This window comes from Chanodichthys erythropterus, chromosome 16, assembly GCF_024489055.1.
Source record: "Chanodichthys erythropterus isolate Z2021 chromosome 16, ASM2448905v1, whole genome shotgun sequence".
Taxonomy (NCBI): Eukaryota; Metazoa; Chordata; class Actinopteri; order Cypriniformes; family Xenocyprididae; genus Chanodichthys; species Chanodichthys erythropterus.
Genome location: NC_090236.1, coordinates 36,126,304 through 36,145,770, shown reverse-complemented (window position 1 = coordinate 36,145,770; position 19,467 = coordinate 36,126,304). Strand labels below are relative to the sequence as shown.

The following is a 19,467-nucleotide window of genomic DNA, read 5'->3' as shown; positions in this document are numbered from 1 at the left end:
CTGTCTATTTTTCTGTCTGCCTGGTCACGAGTCTGTCTGTCTCGGTGTGTCTCTACAGATCCGTCCCCACTGGTCACACCCTCACGCACAGACACAAGCTCACGAATGTTCTGTGACCCCTCTGTGCATATGCATGCTGACGTGAGCAAACACTCCCTCACTTGATCTCAGCTGGGAGATGAGAAATCCCATTCATTTCCTCTCGTTTTCCTTCCATGCCCCTCGTTTCCCTCCCCCTTCTAGTGTGCTGCTCTGCTGGAAAGTCCTGTAAGCTGAGGAAAACACTTCTGGCATTTCTGTTGGCAGCTGATCAGGCTGTGTATTTTCAGTTTCTGATTCTTGTAAGAAGCTTTGCAGCAGCTGACTGAGCCCGTCAGGATCGAGGAAGGGTGTGGAAGGTAACCGTCATTAGGAGTCACAGTGGTGCAGCGTTGCTACTCTGTGAACTTGCCATGAACTCCCTGCTCTTATATAGTGTGCATAAAATATAGTGTTATTTCAGCTCCACTTAGTCAACAAACAGAAGGTGACTGTAGGTCATAATTTCTTAGGTTTATAGTCTTTCTGTCTTCAAATGTTTGAGGCAGGGCTCGATAATAAAGTCTGCCCGATGGCCCATGGGCAGTGTAAACGGTGCTCTGGAAATTTGACGCAACTGTCACTTGTCACTGTGTTGTCACGAAAGCACATGTTTTTAAGCTTTGCCAGTTTAAATATTCAAGCGCAAGAAGACTCTAAAGAGAACTCAATTCAATATTTGCACGCTGTGTAAAGTTTTGTGTGTGCAACAGACATATGAAGTGTGCACACACCTCTCAAATGCTGAATTGATTTCTCCTTGTGCTTGAACGGATATATTCGTACAAAATAATGTCAAAATGCCCATATTAGCAAGTATGCTTGTAAACAGTCTATTATGTCTTAAAGGGTTAGTTCAACCAAAAATTCTGCACTATTCAACCAGACTTTCATTAATTACTCACCCTCATGTCGTTCCAAACCTGTAAGACTTTTGTTCCTCTTCGGAACACAAATGAAGATCTTTTTGATGAAATCTGAGATATTTCTGTCCCTCCATTGACAGTCTATGCAACTACCACTTCAACGCTTCAAAAAGGTCATAAAGAGATTGTAAAACTAATCCATATGAATTGAGCGGTTTAGTCCAAATTTACTGAAGAAACACGATCACTTTATAACAGATTGAATTTAGTCTTTTATTCATATAAACATTTATCCGCAAACATAAAAAGAGCTCAACCGAACTTGTTTAATGCTCGAGAGCAAACCTCTTGCGGAAGCTCAGGGTGCGTTCACACTTGTCATGTTTGGTTCGATTAAAACGAACCCTGGTGCGGTTGCTCTGTTAGTGCAGTTCATTTGAACATATGTGAACGCTGCCATCCGAACCCTGGTGCGCACCAAACAAGCGGACCGAGACCGCTGAAAAGATGGGTCTTGGTCCGCTTCCAAGCGAACTCTGGTGCGGTTCGAATGATATATGAATGCAACACGGACCAAAGACATGTAACCGAACCCAAAACAGGAAGACGAGACCCTAAAAAGGACAGAATCCTCACGCATGTCGGTTTTTCTCGTCATAGTCGTGAGTTTGCCCAGCACAGGCATCAGACGCGCTTCTCCACGCAGCAGATCATTTGTGTTTGTGACGGATGGATTCCCGCCGGTGTTTTGACTACTTTACACATTTTATAAGCTCTTCACGAGTTCCCAACTGGCCAAAATACCATCACATGCAGGCTACGCCCTGCTACGCACACACAACGAGCGCATTTACCTCAGAAAACAGCATTGTTACATGTTCGGTAATGTCATGTTGTGAATGTATCCCTGTGCCTTTAGGTTCGGTATCTTTTGGTTCGGTGATAAAATTGCTAATGTGAACGCTAATCGGACCAGGACTAAATGTTTTTTTTTTTTTCTTTGGTACGGACCAAATGAACCAAACGAACCGAACTACAAGTGTGAACGCACCCAGACGTGCTGCGTAACACATGAGAATGAACCTCATTGGTTCTCTCTTGCTTTAAGCAAACATGAGTGAGCTTCTGTTTACCACAACTGATGTGTGAATTGTTTATATGAAAATAGTTATTTTAAATTGTAATAATATTTTAAATAATATACATATGATCAGGCATAACATTATGACCACCTTCCTAATATTGTGTTGGTCCCATTTTTGCTGCCAAAACAGCCCTGACCCGTCGAGGCATGGACTCTCTGAAGGTGTGCTGTGGTATCTGCACCATGATGTTAGCAGCAGATCCTTTAAGTCCTGTAAGTTGCGAGGTGGACCTTAGATTTGTTCAGCACATCCCACAGATGCTCCATTAGATTGAGATCTGGGTATTTTGGAGGCCAAGTCAACACCGCAAACTCGTTGTTGTGCTCCTCAAACCATTCCTGAACCCGGCCATCCATGTGATGTAAAAGAAAACGTGAATCATCTGACTAGGCCACCTTCTTCCATTGCTCCGTGGTCCAGTTCTGATGCTCACTTTTGGCTCTTTCGGTGGTGGACAGGGGTCGGCATAGGCCCTGACTGGTCTGCGGCTCCATACACAACAAACTGTGATGCACTGTGTATTCTGACACCTTTCTATCAGAACCAGCATTAACTTCTTGAGCAATTTGAGCTACAGTAGCTCATCTGTTGGATCGGACCACACGGGCCAGCCTTCGATCCTCACGTGCATCAATGAGGCTCGGCCGCCCATGACCCTGTCGCCGGTTCACCACTGTTCCTTCCTCGGACCACTTTTGATAAACACTGACCACTGCAGACCGGGAACACCCCACAAGAGCTGCAGTTTTAGAGATGCTCTGACCCAGTCTTCTAGCCATCACAATTTGGCCCTTGTCAAACTCGCTGAAATCCTTACGCTTGCCCATTTTTCCCATCAACTTTGAGGACAAAATGTTCTTTTGCTGCCTAATATATCCACCCACTAACAGGTGCCGTGATGACGAGATAATCATATTCACTTCACCTGTCAGCGGTTATAATGTTATGCCTGATCGGTGTATGTTTTTGGATCAAATAAATGCAGCCTTGGTGAGCATAAGGGACTTCTTTAAAAAAAAAGAAAAAAGTAAAAACGCACTGACTCAACTTTTGCATGGTACGTAAAATATTTTTCCATCAAACTACCCATTTACTGCTACTCATTGAAAAGATGATGAATTTGATTGCATTTTTGTTCTAAGCTATTTTAAGTACAATTATAACAACTTATCTAAGTACAGCATAAACTAGTATTAGCAGCTATTATTTTCACATGCTTAAGTAATGAGCAAGCACAAATGCCAATGACCTAAATAATCACCAAGGCTCAAATTTTATTGGTATTCCATATGAGGCATCTTTCCCGGCCAGACTCAAAGGGCCGTTGGTCAGCTCTTGTTGACGGCCAGAACACTCTATTTTCCTCTCCCCCCCTCTTTTCCTCCCTCATGCTCCTTGTTTAGAACAGTAATACACGGTATTCCCGCCGAGCACTCAAAAAGCGGGAATGTAGGAAGCATCTGGTGCCTGGTGAGATTACCCAGAGAGCCGGCATGTTGCCACCAGGTGTCCGTTAGAGGCAAGGGCTTTTTGATTTAATGCTGCCGCTTGATTGGAGAGCTGGCGGGAACTGCCGCCTCACTTTGAACTCAAGAATAAAGTCTGCCTCCAAAGCTGCACATATCAGAGCAGACTGTGACCAAACAGAATGATGCATACTTCAGATTCTCACTTGACCACTGTTTACATGCTGCTTCCTGGATTTATCAGTGCTTTTTAGATGCTTCAGGGACATACCAAAGAGATCAGAAGGAAAAAGTATGGGAAGTATGCATGTTTTTTTTTTTTTTTTTTTTTTTTGTGTGGTCTGTTAGTGAATAAGTTCAGTTTGTTAAAGGGTTAGTTCACCAAAAGATGAAAATGATTACTCACCCTCATGCCGTTCCACACCCATAAGAACTTCGTTCATCTTTAGAACACAAATTAAGATATTTTTGTTGAAATCCGATGGCTCCGTGAGGCCTGCATAGGGAGCAATGACACTTCCTCTATCAAGATCCATAAAGGTACTAAAAGCATATTTAAATCAGTTCATGTGAGTACAGTGGTTCAATATTAATATTATAAAGCGATGAGAATATTTTTAGTGCGCCAAAAAAACAAAATAACGACTTATTTAGTGATGGCAGATTTCAAAACACTGATTCAGGAAGATTCAGAGTGTTATGAATTAGTGTGTCAAATCAGCGGTTAATATATTAGTATATCAGTTAGCATATTTTTCATTGTTAATTCATTTATATTTATAATACTAATATTAATATAGTCGGCATGAAATCAAAATTGACCCTATTTACTTTGTTAGTGCACATTACTAGTCTTGTGGTTCATCCGTGCAAGTTGATTCACAATTTTTTGTCTTTGTAATCTTTAGATTAAAATCTGAAAATATACTTCCGTACTAGATTGGCCTTCCTATGAAGATATCAGTTTGGCAGCTTGGGAAGAACATCCCCTCCAACTGTCAGTCTGCTGTGAGCTTTGATCGTGAGCTAAATGGAACACCCACTTTAATAGATCCAATCAAATCCCAGCAGGAAAAAAACAAGCCACGCCCTCTATTTTTCTCATTCAAAATTCTTTCATTTGGAAAATACGTCACAATACTGAAATAAAGTCGGTCGCAGCTCCCGGTTTACTGCGACTTTAAAAATACATTAGTGTACTGTATATAAAGAAACGAACGTTTACCTAGATTAATAAATGCTGTAAAAGTGTTGTTTGGTGTTAGTCAACTAATGTTAACAAATTAAACCTTGTCTATTCACTGAATACATTTTTATTGTTGTTGAATATGCAACACCTCAAAGTGGCATAAAATGGAGCACAGGGACTCCGGGGTGGGATGCAGTTTTCCACTGCCCCCCTTCCTCCTCCTCCTCTTCCTCACTAGATCAGAATTCCACAGAGTGGAGAAAGAGACGCCTGTTTTGGAGACTCTCCTTGGTGCTGCAGACCGCACAGTTATGTGAAAGATCAGCGTGCGATTGCAGCCTGGAGTGTGTATGTGTGTGTTTGTAAGTCATGGATAAGGGTTAATAATCCTGACTGACTCTGAGGAGAAAATAAAGATCCATAGGGAGTTCAGCACACTGCCTTGTGACACGGTCTAAACCTCTTTGATTTAACCCACTTTTTGTAGAGTAAGCGTGTTGTAAAATGCCAATAAATGCACATCTGTGACCACACATTGGCAACCCTTTGTGAAAAAGAAGTACACTTTAGCATACTTTTAAAAAGAGTACTTATTCTGGATATAATAATGTACTAAGGAAATACTTGAGTGCCATCTGATTGTAATGTTTTCAGACTCGTAATTGCAAGTTAATTGCAAGTAAATGAAAATATCTTAGTAATATTTATAATTAAATGCAATTAGATTTAGAGTGCTTTTTAAAAAGCACTTAAGTACATTTCATAGGCAATACTTCATAACACACTACAGTTGAAATTATATTTAAGGGTTAGTTCACCTTCGTTCATCTTCAGAACACAAATTAAGATATTTTTGATGAAATCCGATGACTCAGTGAGGCCTGCATTGACAGCAAGATAATTAACACTTTCAATGCCCAGAAAGCTACTAAAAACATTTAAAACCGTTCTTGTGACTACAGTGGTTCAACCTTAATGTTGTGAAGCGACGACATTACTTTTTGTGTGGCAAAAAACAAAATAACGACTTTATTCAACAATATCTAGATGGGCGATTTTCAAAACACTTCGAAGCTTTACAAATCTTTTGTTTCAGATCAGTGGTTCAGAGCAGGTATCAAACTGTCAGAGTCACATGATTTCAGTAAACGAGGCTTCGTTATGTCATAAATGTTTCGAAACATTTCAAAATTTCACATTTTTTTTCCATTACTAGATATTGTTGAATAAAGTCATTATTTAGTTTTTTTGGTGCACAAAAAGTATTCTCGTTGCTTCACAACATTAAGGTTGAACCACTGTAGTCACATGAACTGTTTTTGTCTTTAGTAGCTTTCTGGGCATTGAAAGTGTTAATTATCTTGCTGTCAATGGAGGCCTCACTGAGCCATCGGATTTCATCAAAAATATCTTAATTTGTGTTCTGAAGATTAACAAAGGTCTTACTGGTGTGGAATGACAGAAATTTTCATTTTTTGGTGAACTAACCCTAAAGTACTTTAAAAGTGCTTCAATATGTTTATCAACACATCAGAATACTTAAAAAAAACAACAACAAAAGATTAAAACATTGATTTAAAATGTACTTTTTAAACTGACAATTAAAAAGTGCAAAAGTGTGCTTATTGTGTTAATAAACAGTCATGAAACTGTAAAAAAAATATTTTCATGATTTATAATAACATTTTTTGACATTCTTTTGTCAAAGCAACTTAGATAATATAGTTCAGATAACATAATATTTTGTTTTTATTGATTAAACCAATCGCTTTCACTGTATTAACTCAAATTTTTAATTTCAATGAACTCAAAATTTCAAGGCAACCAGGTAACTTACTTTTTTAAGTTAAACCAACAATCTTTTTTAATGTACTCATTTTAAGTACAATTAAGTGTTCTTTTTTCATTAATATAAGATTATCTGCAAGTATAGCTTTTTCAAAATGTGTACTTGTAAGATGTCAAGTGCACATTAAATGCAATTAAGCGCACTTCTTTTTCACAAGGGTAATCCAATAGAAATCGTATCCGTTTTTCAAACTAGCAGATCTAGATCATGCAATTGCACATCGGATATGCATTTCATCCAAATATTTGTGTCATGTATACTTGGGCAGTAAATGAAGACTGTACATCGACTATGCAAAACCCAGCTGTAGCTTGATGATAACTGCACATGTAAACGTACTTTGCGTAATGCACCGCCTTGTTTTAATCTACACTGGTGCAGTATTGAAATTAGCTGCAATGCAGTCTGTTTATTGTAGAGTAAGTATAATGCATCTGTGTAGATTCACTTTTTCTAGCACATTTCTTCGACGACAAAAATAATCTTACTCGAACTGAAATTTGTATCTGCATATTAAAATCAAATGACCAAGTATTCAGTTGCAACATTCTTATCTATACCCAAATAGACTGAAGCTAAATGTTTCACTTTTGTGCATGCAAAACTTTTCAGTAGACGAGATTAAATTGCAGCAGCCTACATGGAGCCTACTTAGTACACACTATGGCTCTGTGTATCCAAATATTGTGCCTTTTAGCAGTTTTCCTGTGAGGGTTTTCTTTTTAAAAAAAGGAAGATGTGGTTGGAAAAAATTGTGAAGGGAGACATCGTCCTTTATGAGACCTGTATGTTTGAATCAATATGCCAATGTATTCTAAGAGTGCTGCAATTATGTATGCAGGGCTGCTGTGCCCATTTCCTGGAATGCAGCACACGGAGCCGTGAAAGAGACTGTGTTTGCTGTGAGAAGACAAAGCCCAGGCACTAAGCAACATGTGTTTAGAACTACGGCCCCTTCTAGGAACGTCCTGGAATGCCAGGGGTGCTGCGCTGGTTTGGGAGCGCGTGCGTGGAGCAAAGTGAGGGGGGCGTATAAGGAGTGTGTTTGTCTCCAGAAAGAACCAGACCTTTCACTGCCTCCAATGTTTCCTCTGTTTCTGCGGTTACTTTGATAGTCACCTCTCTGTGGGTGTGCTGATATTAAAATTGACTTGGTGTTGCTAAGTGGTTTTTCAAATGACCTTTTGGAGGATGTTGTTGTATGAAAGGCTTGTATTTAAAGAGATAGGGATCATTTTTTCACCCTCATGTTGTTCCAAAGTGTGACTGAGTTTCTTCTGTGGAACTCAAAAATATATATTGTTTTTCTTTAAGGACAATGGGGTCCAGTATTGTTATGGATCCCATTGAAAAACAGTTGAAACATTCTTCAAAATCATGATGGAAATGTTCTGAGTCTTATTTTGTTATCCCTTTTTAATTTAAGAGTGCGCATTCTTCCCTCATGCGTTTTGTTTTCAGAACACTTGGTCCTAAAATAAGGAGGGAGGAGATAAGCCGGTGTGCTCGGCCTCAGAGGACAGCCGCACCTGTTTTCAGTTGTACCGTTAGACTGATTGATGGGCCCCCTGAACTGGGTGGTCTGGACTGATGCTTCGGGGTAGTTGTGTGGTCGGAGCTGTCTGACAAATATCTTGATTGACATATAATTTATATAGACTTTCTCAAAAATAAAGATTCTGTTTACTTGCCCTCATTTTGTTCCAAACCTGTACTACTTTCTTTTTTCTTCTGAACACAAAAGAAGATACTTTAAAGAATGTTTTTGTTCTTATACTGAAAGTTAGTGTGGTTTAGGGCTGGGCGATATATCGCATACGATTGTCACACGCATTTCGTCAGTAAAGCCGGTTCCCTGATTACCGCTAAATCACCATCACCTGCTTTCAAATGGAGCGTCATTTAATAGACAGAGCCGTAGATCACTGACAAGCTACGCAATATCACGTTCATTATCGAAGGCAATTCATCTGCGATATGAACGCGATAATGCGTAGCTTGTCAGTGAATTACGGCTCTGTCTATTAAATGCCGCTTCATTTGAAAGCAGGTGATGGCGATTTAGCGGTAATCAGGGAACCAGCTTTACTGACGAAATGCGCGTGACAATCGTATGCGATATATCGCCCAGCCCTAGTGTGGTTCAAAATAGTGTTGTTAAAAATGTATCAGTACTGAAATATCTGAAACGGTATATTTCTGCCATATCGATACACTGATACCAGCTGCGCGTCGTCTTTCTGATGGCAAATTGACACACGCCCGCTTCCTGTCACTCTTTCATCTCATTCGCTCCGGTTACATAGCGCTTGCACGTAATTGTAGTCATTCACACAGGTTTCGCGCACGCACCACTGAAATATACAGTGGGTACGGAAAGTATTCAGACCCCCTTACATTTTTCACTCTTTGCTATATTGCAGCCATTTGCTAAAATCATTTGTTCATTTTTTTTCTCATTAATGTACACACAGCACCCCATATTGACAGAAAAACACAGAATTGTTGACATTTTTGCAGATTTATTAAAAAAGAGAAATACTGAAATATCGCATGGTCCTAAGTATTCAGACCCTTTGCTCAGTATTTAGTAGAAGCACCCTTTTGATCTAATACAGCCATGAGTCTTTTTGGGAAAGATGCAACAAGTTTTTCACACCTGGATTTGGGGATCCTCTGCCATTCCTCCTTGCAGATCCTCTCCAGTTCTGTCAGTTTGGATGGTAAACATTGGTGGACAGCCATTTTTAGGTCTCTCCAGAGATGCTCAATTGGGATTAAGTCAGGGCTCTGGCTGGGCCATTCAAGAACAGTCACGGAGTTGTTGTGAAGCCACTCCTTCGTTATTTTAGCTGTGTGCTTAGGGTCATTGTCTTGTTGGAAGGGAAACCTTTGGCCCAGTCTGAGGTCCTGAGCACTCTGGAGAAGGTTTTCGTCCAGGATATCCCTGTACTTGGCCGAATTCATCTTTCCCTCGATTGCAGCTGAAAAACACCCCCACAGCATGATCCTGCCACCACCATGCTTCACTGTTGGGACTGTATTGGACAGGTGATGAGCAGTGCCTGGTTTTCTCCACACATACTGTTTAGAATTAAGGCCAAAATGTTCTATCTTGGTCTCATCAGACCAGAGAATCTTATTTCTCACCATCTTGGCAAACTCCATGCGGGCTTTCATGTGTCTTGCACTGAGGAGAGGCTTCCGTCGGGCCACTCTGCCATAAAGCCCCGACTGGTGGAGAGCTGCAGTGATGGTTGACTTTCTACAACTTTCTCCCATTTCCAGACTGCATCTCTGGAGCTCAGCCAGAGTGATCTTTGGGTTCTTCTTTACCTCTCTCACCAAGGCTCTTCTCCCCCGATAGCTCAGTTTGGCCGGACGACCAGCTCTAGGAAGGGTTCTGGTTGTCGCAAACGTCTTCCATTTAAGGATTATGGAGGCCACTGTGCTCTTAGGAACCTTAAGTGCAGCAGAATTGTTTTGTAACCTTGGCCAGATCTGTGCCTTGCCACAATTCTGTCTCTGAGCTCTTCAGGCAGTTCCTTTGACCTCATGATTCTCATTTGCTCTGACATGCACTGTGAGCTGTAAGGTCTTATATAGACAGGTGTGTGGCTTTCCTAATCAAGTCCAGTCAGTATAATCAAACACAGCTGGACTCAAATGAAGGTGTAGAACCATCTCAAGGATGATCAGAAGAAATGGACAGCAACTAAGTTAAATATACAGCAAAGGGTCTGAATACTTAGGACCATGTGATATTTCAGTTGTTCTTTTTTAATAAATCTGCAAAAATGTCAATAATTCTGTGTTTTTCTGTCAATATGGGATGCTGTGTGTACATTAATGAGGAAAAAAAAAATAACTTTAATGATTTTAGCAAATGGCTGCAATATAACAAAGAGTGAAAAATTTAAGGGGGTCTGAATACTTTCCGTACCCACTGTATAAGTGATGCTCTCATAAAGCCACCTCTCAAACAGTTCACGAGTACCAAATTCATTTCTTTTTCATGGCTTATTGTGCTTAAACAGTCAATTACATGCAAAATTATGTTAAAATGCCATCTTGCCGAGAATTCAGGACAGTTTTGGAATGTAAATAGTTGAGAGAAAACGCATTTTGTGTAACAGTATATTGTATCCACGCATACGCTCTTAAAGGGACAGCAGCCTAATAAACCTGCTGCTGTCTGTCATGTTAAACAAAGAACAAAAGAGAAAATCACTCTATGCTCTTGACTAAATAAGTTTTAACTTTAATTGTAAGCATTAATCTTTATTTAATTTTTACAATGAAAACTATTTAGTTTTATTTTACTTATTTGATTGATTAATTTCTATAGTAGTCTGTTTTGTTTTTGTTTTTTTGCAAATGTAGCCTCCCTGTTCTGTGTGTAAGCTATTACAACAAAATCACCCAAATTATCGAAAAATTATGAGATATTAACAAATTATCTGTACCTTTTGCAAGGTATTGTAAATTTCAGTATCGTGACAACACTAGTTCAAAACAACATTGTAACACTGACTTTAATTGTATGGACAAAAAAATTATAATAATACGATGATGTCATCTTTTGAGTTCTGCAAAATACATTATAGTTTGGAACAACATAAGGGCGAGTAAATGATGACCGTTTTTAATTTTGGGTGAACTATCCCTTTAATTATGACACTTTTATTTGTACTCCCTGCATGCCATTTTGAGATTTTGTTCAAAGGCATGTAGTGAGTTTGAAAGCACCTCAAGAAGCATTTTATCTCATTTATTACATAGATTGTCCATAGGTCATACTACACATTCTTTAAATGCTGCTTCCATTTTAATATTGTTGCATCTGTGTTTTCTTGTAGAATTTTCTCCTTTTACTTGGCACGATAACCGATGGCAGAGAATGTCGACGACTAATAACATAGCCCAGGCCAGGAAGTTGGTGGAGCAGCTGAGGATCGAGGCAGGCTTCGAACGTATTAAGGTACATAAGGTTTCATTGTTTGGTAAAACATGTTTGCATAGCAATAGCTTTTTTTTTTTGTTTTTTTGTTATTGATCCGTTGGAGGCATGACAAAGTGGTTACTACCTTGGCTTGAACTGTGGTGCTCATATGAGAAAAACAGTTTGAATACTACACTGTAAAAAATATCTTGTTATTCACCAATAAAAATGCTTTGACAATGAATCTGATATTACGGGATGCTTGTTTATTTTACAGCTTATAACTGTATATTTTATGAGGTGATGTAATGTTAATATACAGTACCTATCACCTGCTTTTTACATTAAAATATACTGATACCCACCATAATAATAGAAAGCAACATGATGAATCAGAGTTCATCATAAGCAGCCTGTCCCCAACACATGACCAATACTCATATATAGATGATGCACAGGCTCATACACACAAGTACAAAACAAATAAACAAAAATGCAATAAACATGAATTAAACACAAAAATGTAACACAAAATACCATAATGTATATTACTGATAAAATATGATGATATGTGAAGTGTCATGCAGAGACTTTTGGGAATGTCCTTTTACTGTTTTTCAAACCATAAATTTGACATATTTAATTTGACATATAATGAGATATTAAACCTTTTACAACTTTTCACTCTATATGGTAAGATAACAGGTATTTACTGTAGCATTTTAAAGGCCCTGATATACTTCAAGCTAAATTGAAGAACAAATGTCATTTCAAACAAAATCAGGGAAGTTCGATTTGGGAGTTTGAAACAGCTTGTCAAAGTGAATTCTACTGAAAAGTTTGCTACGGCTGGTAAACACCTTCGAAAAACCATTGGTCCGTGGTGATTGCCTTCTTTCACGTGGAAATCATTTCCGGTATATTTCTCCTGTTCAGTCCGTCGAGGTCAGACGTCCGCAAGTGAAAACATGAACACACAGGATAGTAGTAATGGGAGAAATGAAGCTTTTCAAAGCTTCAAATTAATTGAACCAATTTCTGCACAAAATAATTCAGTTTCGAAGCGTTCGAAATGCCACACACTGGAGACCCCTGCTAGGCACAACAGTGTAAATATGCACTCCAAACCACTGATTCGAAACAACATATTCATAAAGGTTTCAAAGCTTCATGAAGCAGTGGTTCGAAAGTGCCCATCAATATTAGAGAGCCGCTTTATAGTAGAAAATGATGTTGTACTTCTGATTAAATGAGACACTTACACTGTTTTTCTTGTTTAATACAGTAAAGCTGCTTGATTTTAAGCAATCTATTGTGTAAAGTGCTATATAAACAAACATAACCTGACTACTGGAGTGCAGCGCATATTTACATATTCATCTAAATGTCTCTCTCAGGGTCATGTGTGTCATTAGATGTTCGCCAACAGTATATCATTGCTCATGTATTTCGGACTTCGTTTTACCCCTAATTAAATAATGAAAAAGAACTTCGCCATGAGTATATCAGGGTGCAATGTGTACATTTTAGCAGCACCTAGAGTTGAGGTTGTGAACTGCAACTAACGTTGCACACCCCTCGTACCCCTCCCTTTCGGAGAAGCTACGGTGGCCGTCTGGCCGACACAAGACAAAGATGTCGTTGTCTGAGACAACAGAGAGTAGTCTTTGTGAAGCAATGAGGTTTCTTACTTCTAACAAAGAATGGTCTCTGCTTCTAATAAACCAGACGACTACTACTACTACTTTGTGTTTATTCAACGTAGTGATGATGCAAGCCTCTAAAAACACTAATGATTTAGAAGAACAACAACATAGTGACGAAACGCGCTCTGTAGAGCAGTTTGTCCGTTTAGGGCTACTGTAGAAACATGCTGGCGCATAATGACGACTTGACATGGAGGGGGGACCCGTGGTGTATGAAGATAGAAGTGGCTCATTCAAGGGCCTGTACACACCGGGACGAATATCATGCACGATTATCGCCTTGTGACTAAACAAAAGGGCGCCAATGTGAGTGAAAAACGGCACAAAAAACGACAGGCGTAAAAGCGTAATTTTTTAAAAAACGCCTCAGGTTCGTTTTTTTGGTTTGACGTGCCACGTTAAAAACTGGCAGACCAATGAGATTGGTGGATTTGTTCATGTGCCTGGAGCTGCTGGAGTTACAGTAAAACACCACTTGGTGACGCTCAAGCACAAAACGGTCTTGCCTAGCATAGATTGGTACCAAGACGACAAAGAGGAAGTAAGTAGACGAGGAAGACCCATACAAACTATCTCTGCGTCTCAAACAGCTCCCTAGCTTCCTAGGTCGGTGAAATGAATGTGGCCGACTCCCTGATCAGTGCCCTGACTACTGAACTAGGGAGCTGATTGAGATGCACGCTATAGGTACTCTGCCAGTTCTTGGCCACACCAATAGATGTGTATTATTTCTGTATTTTTACTGTTTTTTTTTTCCCCTTTTACATTCAAGAAATATAGTTGAGAATGTCTGTTTCATAAATCTGTTTATTTGCACTACCGTTAAGTACAAGCGCCATATACTGTCAGGGAGTGCACGTCCTGCACATCGCCAGTGAAAATCGCTTGGGTATGAACACAAAAAACTTCTCGAAAATCGCTGGCGATAAACGTACAATATTCGTCCCGGTGTGTACAGGTAATAAAAACAATGATTCATTATGTAAGGTCTTTATGCACGACTGAAAACAGTTTATGTACAGTTTATGTACAGTACAGTCCAAAAGTTTCGTCTGCTCACCAAGGCTACATTTATTTAATTAAAAATACAGTAAAAACAGTAATACTGTGAAATATTATTACAATTTAAAATAACTGTGTACTTTTTAAATATATTTGACAAAGTAATTTATTCCTGTGATGTAAAGCTGAATTTTCAGCATCGTTACTCCAGTCTTCAGTGTCACATGATCCTTCAGAAATCATTCTAATATGCTGATTTGCTGCTCAATAAACATTTATGATTATTTTCAATGTTGAAAACAGTTGTGTACTTTTTTTTTTCAGGATTCCTTGATTAATAGAAAATTCAAAAGAACAGCATTTATCTGAAATACAAAGCTTCTGTAGCATTATACACTACCGTTCAAAAGTTTGGGGTCAGTAAGAATTTTTATTTTTATTTTTTTGAAAAGAAATGAAAGAAATGAATACTTTTATTCAGCAAGGATGCATTAAATCAATCAAAAGTGGCAGTAAAGACATTTATAATGTTACAAAAGATTAGATTTCAGATAAACACTGTTCTTTTCAACTTTCTATTCATCAAATAATCCTGAAAAAAAATATTGTACACAAATATTTTGTACAATTGTACACATTAAATGTTTCTTGAGCAGCAGATCAGCATATTAGAATGATTTCTGAAGGATCATGTGACACTGAAGACTGGAGTAATGATGCTGAAAATTCAGCTTTGCATCACAGGAATAAATTGCTTTGTGTAATATATATTTAAATAGAAAACGGTTATTTTAAATTGTAATAATATTTCACAATATTACTGTTTTTACTGTATTTTTAATTAAATAAATGTAGCCTTGGTGAGCAGACGAAACTTCTTTCAAAAACATTAAAAATCTCAGTGGTTCCAAACTTTTGGACTGTACTGTATATTATGTTGCATTTCTGTCAATAGATCCTCCCAAATTTTACACATAGCACCTTTAACAGTATTCTTCTGAAAATAAAATAGGAAGAATGATTTTTATCACTTGCACTCAGATTTTGACGATAGTCTTTCACTATGTATCAACATCTCTCTCTGTCTTTTCCCCAGGTGTCTAAGGCTGCTGCAGACCTCATGAGTTACTGTGAGCAGCATGCCCGCAGCGACCCTCTGCTGGTTGGGGTTCCCACCTCAGAGAATCCTTTCAAAGACAAGAAGCCTTGCATCATTCTATAGCTACTCTGTCTAGCCCAGCTACCCCAGTCCCACTTTAACCGACGCCCATCCCCAGTCAATGGGCAATTCAGTCCAACACTTCTTTTTACCTGGTATTCTCCAGAAAATAAACGCCACATTCTCTCGGTAAAAACAAAAAGGGGCGATATCTGTATACCTAGCGTCATGTAGCCCGGCGTTGAGTGAATCTATATGAATGAATCTGCACAGCGCGCCTGTTTACGTTCATGCATATAGACGCACTTAACAGGAGGTGGCAGATTTGGAATTTCTAAACTGTTTCAAAAGATTACACAGAGACTGAGAGATCCTCCAGCATGTTTTTTCAGTGCAGCAGCTGACCTTGTTACCATAGGTGATGGAGGAGAGTAAAGGAAGACAGTCATGGTTACGCTGACTGACTAGCTGGCTAGCCCAGTCACACTGTGGTAAACGGTTGTTCAGTATTAACCCTGCATTGTTACGTCGAATCCGCAAGCTAAAGGTTCTTTTTAGATTTGTATGGCCAAAATTGAATCCAGGTATGCTTATCTTTATCAAAACCGCACATTTCATGTTCTACAAAAGGGATTCAAGACATTAACCAGAGTTGCCAATATTTTTACATGGTTTTTTTTTTCTTCCTCAGTCCGTTTGTGAGCTGTAGTTTTTCTTTTCATTGATTAAAACTCATTAGGATTAATTCTTTGTTTTTTTTCTAATGTTTATACTATCCTCAAACACTAAGTTATAAAGGAATGATTTTATATAATGCAGAAAATATATTTACCTAATACTATCCTTCCCAGCCCCCTCCTAAAGTGCAGTTCTATATAAAAATGTGAGCCCTATTATTTGTGAAATACAAGCTGAAGGCCAAAATTTGGTATCAAATAATAATGAATATTTACTATCCTAACAGCAGAGGCTTGGACATGCCCCATAACATGTAGTCGTTTTAAAGTCGAAGCCCCTGCAAAGGCCGTTTTTGTTTTTCTCTGAAACCAAACTTGATTGTAAAATCCATACAGAAGGAAAAAAAAAATGTATAAACTTTCTTTTGGATATGTTCAGAGGTGTTAACTTTGAGAATAGCTGTTTGGATTTGTTTTTGTTCCAATTTCTTCTTTCTATGGAAACATGGAATCTGGTCATTGAGTATGAAACTGTACAGTGTTTGATAACTAAAGCGCATTCATTTTTTTTTCTTTTTTTTTTTTTTTTGTGGATGTTTTATCTTTTTGTAATCTTTGTGTAATATTTCAGTTTCTTCCATCATTCATATTTAACCATCGAGTTTGTCCTCTTTAAGGTGAGGCAAAAGACACGAGCGAAGGATTTGATGGACTGCTTCAGTGCTTGCACATGTGATAGTAAAAGGGTTACCTGCTCCCTCTGAGGGAATGTGGAACAGATTGTTGACACGATGCCCACACAAGGTGCTTAAGGCGTTGTTCGAGGCACGCTTCATGAGGTGGTCCGTGTTGTTAAGTCTATCTAAAGGGCAGGATGTTCAGTGTTATGCAACCGGCCGTCGGGTTTGGCTCGACCTAAAAAGTCACATGCAAAAGATGAGTGGCATGGTCAACCCACAACTCTGAATGTTCAATGTGTACCCACTGAGAGTCTTTTGGGTCACCAAAAGTGACGGTTTTGCATGTGACGATCCCGGAACGGTCTTCAGATAAGTGCTAAAAACAGAATTCCCCCATTGTCCCGCTTCATATGCTGGAAAATAACAACAGAGTGCAGGAAAAAGGGTCCCGTAGTGGGACAGAGGGGGTTTGTGCTGTTGAACTGTCATCAGCTCCTGTATTAAGAATGACTAAGGCATGTGGAGGTCACGAGATGCTATGAGTCATCCAGCAAACAACAGAATCGCTCGGTGGACAGAGCTGCTCCAGCGACATCACTTCCTGTCAATCCTGAACAGAGCAGTGTAGTGGCTTTTTTCATTTAAAAATAACTTGAGAGAGATGGAGCAAAGCATCGTATTATATAATGAATGATTAGAATTGAATCGCTTCAAGTGTTGCATTAATTCTCTGACTTTTCCATTGCTAGCCATGTTATTGCAAAGGAAGAGCCACACTGAAGTCCGCATTTCAGGCCAAGTGCGAAGTACTCGAAGCTAGCACTACTTTTGACCAGTCGCCAAACTCGCTGTACCACATGTGATGGTATTACACTGGAGCAAACACTGTGAACGTCTAACTAAGTTAGCTTGTAAGCATTGCGTTCTCCACCATCTTGACTCACAGTGTCGGGATACACTTTAAGCGCTTACATCCTTGAGTAACACCCCACACTTAGGTGTAATGAGAAAAAGTCTTGCTACATTGTGAGACCCGTTGTCTGCGAGCGCCAGGACACGTGAGCGTTGCGCGCAGCGAGAACACTTAAGGTGCTCAGAAGGCCGTGATACCTTAACCTCAATTCCTCGTTCCCAGACGTTGTTCGACTTCACACACCATCGAGCTCTTTCATGACCATGAGAGGTGAGATTTAGGCTTTGTGTGGGTAATATCTGTAGCCGAGTCCTTAGCCAGTAGATTTCAATCTCAGCCTGTCCCATTAACTTTGTGTTTTTTCCTGTGTATGCATATGTATCTTTCTGCCTTGATTATGAAGAAATATATCTATTTTTTGTAATTGTTCTTCTCGGATGTGCCATAAATCATGTTTTCTTGCACAATGTTAATATTTTGTGGATATTGCTGTTTAAAAATGATGATATCGGAAAAAGTAGATGAAATAAAATAAAGACAAAATGTTACTCTGCATTGATGCGGATCTGTTTATTCAGTGTGTTTGACTGATTTGTTCTAAGCAAATGGTGTAACGGTACAATTTATGAAAACAGATGTAAATTACATAATTTTTTAAATTATTAAATATGTTGTGCAAATATGTTTTGGGGTATTTTGCTGTCCCATTTGCATTAATTTCTGCAAAACCAAATGAATTTGCAAAAGTAATGATTGTTTTCTAACAGGTTTCCTATCTATCTATCTATCTATTTATGCATTTTATATCTACCCTTTATCTTATTTCTTTTTTTTTTATTGCTTTTACTGCTGTTTTCTGCATAATAATTAGATGATTATGGCAATAAGAACATAATGTTTACTAATAATATGAATACTTATAAGAATAATATTTTAGCTCAAATATTACAGTACTGTGCAAAAATCTTAGGCCACCCTTAGATGTTGTTTTAGCAATGATAAATACTGATTTTTGCAACGCAATCTCATACCAATTCGTACGTATTTTACGAGGTGGCTAATTTGTACAAACTCATTTGTACGAATTCATATGATATGTCTAAACCCCAGTGACGGGTACACTGTAAAAAATGACCGTGATTTTAACAGTAAAAGACTGTAAAAATGCTGCGGTGAAAAACTGTTGATTGGTTTACAGAAAGTTTCCGTACTATATACGGTGAATAACTGTAATAGATCTAACGGTACATTTAATGTAATTTTACGGTAAAATACCGTTAAATTCACAGTTTTTGGACGTGAAAAATAACAATTCATTGTAAAATTTACAGTGAAAAACCGTAAATTGACATTCCCACAATTCCCTGTGTGACACTTCACATTTGATATATTTTCATTGAAATAACTCTGTTTCTTCTTAGTTTTTCTCATTTTTTTCTAATCAGTTATGTACATTAGGGTTTTATGTTACATCTAATGTTGTTAAATTAATGTTTATTGCATTTTTAAAATTTCATGCATGTTACCATGATGGTGTTTAGTGTGTGTGTGAATGACACTGTGTGCACCTTCTATATATTAGTATTGTGCTTCTCAGCTTGTGGAAAAGCTGCTTGTGATGAACTTTGATTCATCATGTGACTCTCATCACCACTGTGTTTGGTGACTGTCAGTGTATTATAAAGGTACAAAACAGATATTAGTACTTCATTAGGTTGGTAAATTAACATTATATCAGTTAATGAAATACGTTATTTTACCGTAAATTTAACAGATTTAAAATGTAAAATTCACA

The 19,467-nt window shown here is 38.5% G+C and overlaps 1 protein-coding gene across 5 annotated transcripts in view; it reads left to right on the top strand.

The window, feature by feature from the left end:
• The window catches only part of gng7 (guanine nucleotide binding protein (G protein), gamma 7), a 42,067-nt gene extending 23,846 nt beyond the window's left edge, over window positions 1–18,221 (top strand). The window contains exons 3-5 of one of the 5 annotated variants that reach the window (XM_067362165.1): window positions 7,435–7,612; window positions 11,453–11,574; window positions 15,340–18,221. In XM_067362165.1, coding sequence (XP_067218266.1) covers window positions 7,567–7,612; window positions 11,453–11,574; window positions 15,340–15,465 — 294 coding nt within the window. In that variant the 5' untranslated portion in view covers window positions 7,435–7,566 and the 3' untranslated portion in view covers window positions 15,466–18,221. Of the gene's footprint in view, window positions 1–264; window positions 399–3,731; window positions 3,857–7,434; window positions 7,613–11,452; window positions 11,575–15,339 lie in introns of those variants that run through there. The other 4 variants (XM_067362169.1, XM_067362168.1, XM_067362166.1 and 1 more) reach the window with 4 other exon arrangements.
• The last annotated feature ends 1,246 nt before the right edge of the window (window positions 18,222–19,467 follow it).